An 8736-nucleotide genomic window follows, 5' to 3' on the forward strand; every position below is an offset into this window, starting at 1 on the left:
ACCCGGGGCATTGACTACATTAAAACACCATGAGTTACCAGTAAAAAAGAGGAAAACGAACTCCACGCTTTTAACACAATTAGCAGTAATAAATGCTAAAAACGTTCCAGAACCTCGACGATATTCACACTGTTGCCCCGAACCACGACAGTATCAATGTTAATCTGTTGTCCAGACTTTGATATCTCTTGGCAATCATCAAGAACCATGTTCATAAAGGGATCAAAGCCCCGTAAGACGCCAACAACTTCGCGATTTCCATTTAACTTTACTATTTAAAAAAAGCGAAACAACAATTAGTATAAAACAATGGTATCTAAATAAAGAAGCAAAAATAACAGGCAGTGAAAGGACGTCATCAAGCATAAATGCAAAGGAACTGCAAGGACATCAATAAACTAGTACTAAATCAGACGCAATAACAATGGCATTGGCATAATGACTTAGCGGCTGTCAACACAATCACAGAGTGCATAGGCGTTCCGCCAAAAATAGCAACGAAAAGTGAGCGAGTAGAGGCATCAGAAATTAAGTAAAAAATAGGGACCAGCGACATCAACAACTTACATCGAACGCGCTTATCTAGGTACCTACAAGAATAAAATTACTTTAAAACCGACACCATACTTTTTTAAATCCGGCTGATGTGCAGGGCTCATCAGAGAGGCACGACCCCAAAAACGCGCAACTGGGAAGTCCAGTAAAACACTTCTCACTCCTAAAAAACATTCTATACTTTGCGCTTGACAAATTATTGATGCATGCAATTAACAGGTGCTAAAAGCAAATGAAGTCAATGTCTGCATTTAAATAATATTTTTTTTAAATTGAACATAACAGAAATGCACTGAATGCCTTGATAATAAATGGTCCAAAATATCCTTCAACAATTGAAACATTTGACTTTTTACATCTCTGACATTAAATAAATCTCGCCTAATTTTATTTTTTTTCCATCCATCGTGTTTGAAATCAAGACGGGCTTCTAATGCAATATGATGCTAACTCATATTTCTTTGTTGAGGTGGGGCCATTTTATACCCTTTTGTACTCCAAACAGTATACCTTTTTTTAAATCATATCAGTAACCTGGATACCCTTCGTTTGCAGAAAAAATAAACTCTGCATGTGTATTATGGTCTCTCTCATCCGTAAGGAGGTATCGTAGCACTACGTTGGTGGCAGCAGAGTGCAAATGATTTTAAGAGATTTGTGATAAACCTTGTCGAGGTGAAAGAATTGCACATACCATAGGCCGGGTAAGTCGGAGACGACCCTTAATAGCTTGGCAGAAAATGACGCCTACTTTTAGCAACTATTCCAGTTTCGTTGTCTTCAGGAAAGCTATTAATAACAGAAGCGACGCCAGCTACATGCCACCTGAGACCGCTCCTTTACTGAGGTGTCTACAGTACCTGTATGTTAGGACCGATTATGTGGAAACGCTATACGTTCTCCACCACTCTACTGGTTAGATAGAACCCAGATAGATTTTGCTAGGCTCTTCTGAAACTAAACAACGTGGCAAAATAAAAAAACGGACCTTTACCCTCATGCAACTACATTCGATCCTGTCATTTGTTAGTAAAATTTGTTTTTATGTTAGTGTTCCTGCAACTGCCTATGGACACGAGTGTTGGCCAGCACATTTCCTCGTCTCCAAGTCCACTTCCTGTATATGTTGAAGCTCCAGACTCTATACGATTACCTTGAGAGATCTGTCAGGTATCTCTCTAGTTTCATGGATGTTCAATGACTAACACGATTGGCTCGTATGTGCTCCCTTACAGCACCACTCCGGTTGTGACAGCTGATGCGAAAGGTAAACCAAAATGAGCACCGAGGATGATGCTTAAAATATGAGAGTGTTTATACAATATATGGCTTGTTTACTCCTCGATTTTGGCAACGGGTCAACTTTGGGTCAGCCTAATACACTTAAAATGCGTGTTCTTTCCTCCAGGCTACGCCATTGTCCCCCATCCCTTCCGTGTATCGAATGTGTACATTCTGACTATTGTGACTTAGTTTTTAGGTAAGCCACGGGGTGCCACATTAATTGATGTTCTGGCCCAAAAAGGATCTCCTCCTAATCAATTTAGCAAAAAATTCTAAAAAATACGCTTTAGAGTTTGTTTTACGGAACAATTCGCCTTATGCATCATTAGTGAAAAATGTGCATCCGGTTTCTGTTGCTGTGATATTTTCAATTCATGTTTAATGATCATACTACTGCCAAATGTATTCTTAATAAAAATTTCCGAGACAGTTGTTAATGCCTAACAGCTAGTAAACCACTACATTTCCTTTTGTGTAGGTTTTTGTTGTCGCTGTCATCCGACTGGTGTCACAAAGTCAACCCTCCAATTATTGGTGCGCTTTTAGCGCCTTGCTTAAGAAAGTTGCGGGATTGACGTAGCACTTTGGGAGTATGCATTCCATTTTTGCCCGCATCAGTGCTTTATCTGCACTCTTGGGATCCACCTTGTTTGCGTTAATGTTTGCTACATTTTTGTCTACTGCTTTTCTCGATGAAACTATCCCTGTTGATTTGGGAGTTGGTAACGTCGTCGTGCAGGTTGCGGAGGATTTCACAGTTTCTAATCCTACAAGAAATGATCTGGGTAGACTTCGTATCGACATCAAGGTACCGTTGTCATTTCTTGCATTTCTTTTCCCAGGCCAATGTAGAACCTCTTTTTAACTGGAACGTGAAACAACTATTCATATTCTTGGCTGCCGAATACAAGACACCAAGTAATTCAGTTAATCAAGTTGCTCTTTGGGATAAGATTATTCGCCGTGGTGAAAGCTATGATATCGAGTATAAGAGCATGAAGGGGAAGTACCCATTCTGGGACGATGGCTCCGGACTCCGCAATAATGAAAATATTACTCTGAAGTTTTACTGGAACATAATTCCCAACGCTGGTATGATGCCTCTCAAATCAAGTGGAAGTCAGGTCGTCTTTTCCTTCCCTCCTACGTACTATGAAACAGTGCAGTAACCCACCACCCTCTCTGGAACCGAACTCACTCGTGTACGCCTTCGAATATCGAATATATCTAGAAGGCTTGGCCTATTCGCCTTTTTCCAAACAAATGCTAGCTTCCTACATAGGTAGGAACAACTGCAGACTGTTTTGCGACCAACACCCCCCCCCCCCTCTAATTAGAAAAAGTGCTCATAGAAGTCTCAAATCCACAGTAGCATATTTGTAGAAAAACGCTAGTAAACTTGGTTAAATCTCACTTACACCCAGAGTGTCTTCTATAAATCGTTTGTACATTGCCATAAAACCAATTATAAAAGCTTCCAAATGAAATATGGGTTTTTGTCCAAGGTGCATGCGATGCTCGTGGGTGGCCGCCAAATTCACCAATTCGTACTTGATGGTGCTGTCACAAGATGAAAGGAGACTGTCCAACAAGCCCTACAATGCAAAGATGCTTTTAATGACCTGTTTTAGAACAAGAATTCCGGTGCTCGAAAATGCCTCTGAGGCAAGTCTTACCCGGAAAACTACGTCGGGCGGGACACAATGAGCCAGTAATTCATAAAGCCTTCCACGAATCTCCAAAACCCTGCGTTAGAGTAGAATCACGAAAGTAAAAACAGGAGCTTAATATAAACTACGGGACATAATTCTGTAGTTAGTGTAAACGCGCCCGGCTGGTCCCCAGACAGCAAAATACACGATAGAAGTAGTTCTTTATCAGGGAAAAACGTGCCTACGAGGACTTTGCTCTCCAAGAATACGGGAAGCTGTGTCAGCAACGAAATTTTGCCAGTCGGGCAATAGAAGAGTTTGCTCGCAGGAGTAAGGGTAGTGCTGAGCACGCGCAACTTCCGCCAGAAGTAAACTTCTTCTCAGATTTCGATCTGAGGCGACTGCAATACGCTTAGCCAGGTCCGTTGGCATAATCAGTCCCTCCAGTTTTGCAACGTTGCAGAGTATGTTTACAATATTCTCCACAGTGGGAGCGGCCACGCGAATGGGGAGGCATCGAGAACGAGTTGCAGAAATGACCTACATAACATTTTTGTAATCAAATGAAAACATGCTTTGGAAAGTGATTCTGTACAAAGGATCAGTCGGCAGGTTTTCATGTATTTTTCCATGGTTCTTCGGAGGGAATGCTGGGCATCTTTACTAAGGCGATTCACCTCATGAATAACAACCACTTTGAATTCCCGTTGGTTCGTAATATCCAGTTGCGCAGTGGACGCCATGTCTTTTATTAATTCTTGAATAACAATTCTGTCATAAATTCCAACATCGCTGAAATAAGGGTATAGATAGTTAGGAAACGAAAACTTTGTGTGGGGATAACATCAACGAATGTACAGAGAAAAACGAGCAGCCTGTAAAGTAAGTACCACAATTGAGACATTCACATGCCTTGGGTTGACTTCCAAATGATAGTTACTTGAAACTGTGGACAGGTTGATTTTCTTCTTTGAGGGAGTTGTGAAAGTATGATGTTCAATTCGCAGCTTATCAACACCCCCTCCGTAAAGTTCGCGAAGTAAACAAGAAACCCGTGTTTTTTTTCCAGCACCTGGTGGACCGTAGAAGAGAAGATGCGGAAAGTCACCACTCGTTACCTATAACTGAGGTCAAATACATTGGACCTACAAGCTTCTTGAGAGTACCGGCTTCCTCAACATGATAGTCCAAACTGTCCAGCGACCTGGGCCTATATTTGTCAACCCAGAGACTCATCGCAGCCGCAAAGTTAGCACAAAATTTGAAGACCGCACCACGTGCAATCTAATCAAGAAACGGTGGAAGGGCAATTAAAATGAATAAAACATATAAGAAATGTCAAAATTAGTTAACATTTTCAATATCAAGGTAATAAGGCAATTAATGGCATTAAAAGATCAACCGAGTTAGACTCTAATGGTTTAATTCGCCTCAAAATTGTGCGCACTTAAGTAATGCCGCCAAATGTCCTCAATTGTCGTTTATTATGGCATGTATTCTAGGAGTACTTACGGATCAGCAATGGATGCTTGAAGCATGACCGGCCTTAAATTCAAATTGTTTTACGACACCAGGAATCACACCAAGGAGCCAAGTGTGAAACCTTAAAGATAATATTAGAATTCCAAAATACATGCTACTCTTTCCAAGGGTGGGCTTGTTTATATTATCCATTTTTGAGCCGCAGGACGCGGAATATGTCGCCTCTTTGGATCGGCATCTTTCGAATGCTGCTGGTTCGGTCTTGTCTCGTTTCTTTAGCATTTGTTATGAATGTAGCTCATTCTGTTTAGCCCAATTATACCTTGAAATCGCAACAACCCCATTCTAACACATACTCCTGTGTATTATTGATAATAACCTGTTTGTTAGCACTGGAACGGCTTCCCTTCCTGACTCACAAAAAATAATTCATTTTACGTTAAATACCATCTTTCTATGTTAGTTTACATTTATGTGTGCTCAGACTTACGCATTAAATATTTTGTCCCTTGTAATTGCCCGTTTCCCATTGATGGGATCGTATTGTATGTTTACTACTTCTTCCGGAATTGCTTACCCGAATATTTTTGATGACGTGCGGATTCTTTTCATGATAGCCACAGCGGCATAAATCATGTCACGTTCTAAGAAGATTAGTCTTTCCCTACTAAATGGTCACCTAATCTGCGGATTGTGCGGTGGTTATTTAATCGATGCAACGGTGCTCACGAACTGCATCCACGCCTTCTGTCGCAGTTGCATCCTCAAGTACATAGCAGAGCTGAACAATGTGTGTCCTCTTTGCCAAACGCTAATACAAGAGGGACGTTCATCCCCTAGCTGCGATGCGCTGCGCCCTGATGTTACATTGCAGCGTGTGGTTTACAAGCTTGTTCCTGGTCTTCTCAAAGTTGAAATCGATCGAATCGCCGAATTTCGTAAGCGTTATCTTAAGAACCCCGCCAAAGTCATTCGCGAAGTGCGTCATTCCTGCAGAGAATCACAGATGTTGGAGGACACGGGCTCAACTGATAGTGCTGTCTCTGGTGCGGTTTTATTTCATTCAGGGCATTATAAATCAAGTGTATCGTGTGTTTTCAAAGAAAATGTTCTATTTTAAGTGCCAACGAAGATCATGACTTTTTGGCTTAGATTTCTAGAAGAATACTGGGTTTAATCGTTGTACGTTGTTTTGCTAATTTATTCCCCTTTTTTTTAGGTCTGTCTTCAACACCTACTCCTTTGGCCACCCGTTCTCTATCTCGCGGCATGAATTGCCTAAATGAGTTGTCGAAACGTCGTACGGTTAGGTCATTTCCGCCTGCCACGTCTATTTCCTGTCTCATAGATATAACAGAAAGTGTCAGTCTCTCCTTAGATCCCCTTTATCACCCTCCCCTTCCTGATTCCCAATCTTCAACCGGCCAAATCTTTTACGCCACTATGTACCTTCTTTGTCCAGCTTCCTGTACTGTTGCTCATTTGCAGCGTTTTCTATTAGCCAAACACTACAACATTTCGGCCCTGGGCTTCTGGACCGTGGATATCTTTCTCCACTGTGAATACTTAGAGCCAGCTCATAGTCTGCGGGAGCTTGCATTTCTCTACGCTTGGCCAACCCAGCGTCGTGTCCTACCACTGCTTTATCGCTTCTCCGACAGCCGCGCCGTTTGTTGGGGCTCGCCCTTGCCCCGTCTTGATAACCCATCGACGTCCGCCTCGCCACCGTCAAACAAAAAGCGAAGGCGGCTGGCGGCGTAACTCGCATATTCCTTGCTAATCGCAATGCCTCACCGGGCTCTGCGTCCTTCTGCCGCCCGTTATTTTATTCTGTACGTGCACGTCCGCTACTTTACTGGTGTCTTTCAAAGAGCTGTGAGGGTTCTTATGCGGCTGCAATTGTAAACTTGCGCTATCGCTCTCCTATTCAGATTTCATGCTGCGCTTAATTTGTCTGCATTTGCTCTAGTTATCCATTTGAGAAAGGTCTGATCTTATTTGCAAATACATGTTATTTTGAAACTTGTCTTACTTTCTGGTGTGCACTCTCCAATAGTGAGCTTGTTTTGCTAAACTGGAGTTTAATACATGCCAATACTTAGGTCTGTTAACGTATAATGAAACTGAGTATCCCGATTAATGGATGTCGTTACTGATATTGTAGTATGGTAGTATCACGTGATTTGATAAGTATGAAAAGGATTGAGTAGTTCTTATGTTGCAATCCTAAATATATTGTGGTGCGTACGCGCATGCACATTGCTGTCTACCTGGTCACTTGCCAGCGTTCGGAAAGTTAATCACGCCTTTCATTTAATGTTTATTGAATTAAATGGCGACTTAAAGAAACTGGACGTAAAGTGATTTTGATGAATATCTCACGGGCCTGACAATATAAATATACAATTTGTGGCAATGGCGCATACTTTTAAATGTACTTACAAGACTGTTGGCATATGGAATTGTGCATTTTATGAGTATATCACTAAATGGAATAGTGTTAGATTCAAAATATGCCTCTTGATTATTAATAGATTTTAATGCTAGGTTACCAAGATTTCTTAGTTTTAAAATACGTATCGCAAGGCACTTCTGCATTTAAGGGGTGATCTGAGCCCACATCATCAGAAGTTTAAGGAGGGGATAATTTAAAGCAATGACTAGTATATTATACCAAAGGGTACTTAGGAGGATTCAGATGTATTAACTGTAGCTTTTGGAAAAAGTGGTTTTAGCTTGAACAGGTGTCAGTCAAAAAGTGTTTTTTCGCGAGAGGTATGTGGTGGTATTTCCGCTCATCCTTCTATTTCCGGAGTATTTGCGCATATACATCTTACTTCAGGTGATTGAGTCGACAGAATTTCCTCTCACTTTGGAGGGAGCTTTGAAACCTTTGGAGCTCTGCCTTCTCTGTCGTCATCGGCTTCTGCTTGGCGCCTCATTCTATGGTCGCGACCTTTCGGAAAACCTTCGGGAAGGCGCCACGCTAACGCGTGGTGAACTCACGAAGTGTACCCTTTGCTTTGGCCTCTGTGGTCTTTTCTTATCAACTGATGCTGGAGCCGATGTCCCATCTCAGATAATGTCGAAAGTTAGGCAGAGTGGGTTTGACTTCTCCACCTTTCAGCTTAATGTACGTCATCTCCCTGCCGCCATACCAAAAACCATTGCGTAACTACTTCAAAAAATTGATGTATCTTATGGGTGTTTGTGTAGTTTTTCAATGAATTAGCGCCTAGACGTACAGCAACCCTCTAAGCTTCATTTGCTGTGTGTTTGAGCTCTTCCTTTTGAATAACTACTCGCAACAGATCATTTTCCAAGCTAGTTGATCAAATGCATTGAGTTAATGAGGAGGTTAGCACCGTGTTTCCACCCTGATTCCTCACCTCAGTCGAGGCGACAGTACGTAGATTTATTTGACTGAGGAAAGCATTAAACTTTAAACTAAAGACATCTTAGTGATTTCGCCATTGCTCAGGTTGACAGCTACCTTGTTCTGGTTATCATGCATGCTGAAAAATAGATTCACTAATTAGCCTGTTTAAAAGTTCATTTTTTTTTAATTTTAACATACCAGGTTTCAGAACCCGTCAACCTTGCCCTACGAGACCACGCCTTTTGGGTCTATGTTCGCGAGAAATGCAAAACGAATGAATCTTCGCAACCAGTGGAGGTTTTGGAGGAAAAATCAGTTTCAGCAAAAGTTGTATTTCGTAACCTTATAAACAACCGCTTGAAAAAGCTTTTTTGTGTGAGTTTC

General features: G+C 41.6%; 4 protein-coding genes across 4 annotated transcripts in view; 2 read left to right on the forward strand and 2 right to left on the reverse strand. All coding sequences in view use genetic code 11, as the record gives it.

Moving 5' to 3' along the window:
• Window positions 1–95: 95 nt before the first annotated feature.
• Window positions 96–659, reverse strand: EGR_01674 (Small nuclear ribonucleoprotein G; the record flags this gene model as incomplete). The annotated part of the gene is made up of 3 exons (XM_024490923.1): window positions 96–271; window positions 568–590; window positions 628–659. 3 exons carry the CDS (start codon window positions 657–659, stop codon window positions 96–98), a joined length of 231 nt encoding a protein of 76 aa, XP_024354788.1.
• A 1772-nt stretch (window positions 660–2431) lies between these two features.
• On the forward strand, window positions 2432–3008 carry EGR_01675 (Signal peptidase complex subunit 3; the record flags this gene model as incomplete). Its single annotated transcript, XM_024490924.1, has 2 exons — window positions 2432–2647; window positions 2682–3008. 2 exons carry the CDS (start codon window positions 2432–2434, stop codon window positions 3006–3008), a joined length of 543 nt encoding a protein of 180 aa, XP_024354789.1.
• A 234-nt stretch (window positions 3009–3242) lies between these two features.
• Window positions 3243–4727, reverse strand: EGR_01676 (Replication factor C subunit 3; the record flags this gene model as incomplete). Its single annotated transcript, XM_024490925.1, has 6 exons — window positions 3243–3434; window positions 3516–3575; window positions 3729–4031; window positions 4169–4283; window positions 4350–4609; window positions 4641–4727. The coding sequence occupies 6 exons, from the start codon at window positions 4725–4727 to the stop codon at window positions 3243–3245; spliced, it is 1017 nt and encodes a 338-aa protein (XP_024354790.1).
• An 880-nt stretch (window positions 4728–5607) lies between these two features.
• Window positions 5608–8736, forward strand: part of EGR_01677 (Heat shock protein) — a gene marked incomplete at both ends in the record, with an annotated part of 13361 nt that continues 10232 nt past the window's right edge. The window contains 4 exons of the mRNA XM_024490926.1: window positions 5608–6019; window positions 6193–6730; window positions 7749–8106; window positions 8554–8727. Coding sequence (XP_024354791.1) covers window positions 5608–6019; window positions 6193–6730; window positions 7749–8106; window positions 8554–8727 — 1482 coding nt within the window. The remainder of the gene's footprint in view (window positions 6020–6192; window positions 6731–7748; window positions 8107–8553; window positions 8728–8736) is intronic.

This window comes from Echinococcus granulosus (assembly GCF_000524195.1).
Source record: "Echinococcus granulosus chromosome Unknown EG_S00006, whole genome shotgun sequence".
NCBI lineage: Eukaryota > Metazoa > Platyhelminthes > Cestoda > Cyclophyllidea > Taeniidae > Echinococcus > Echinococcus granulosus.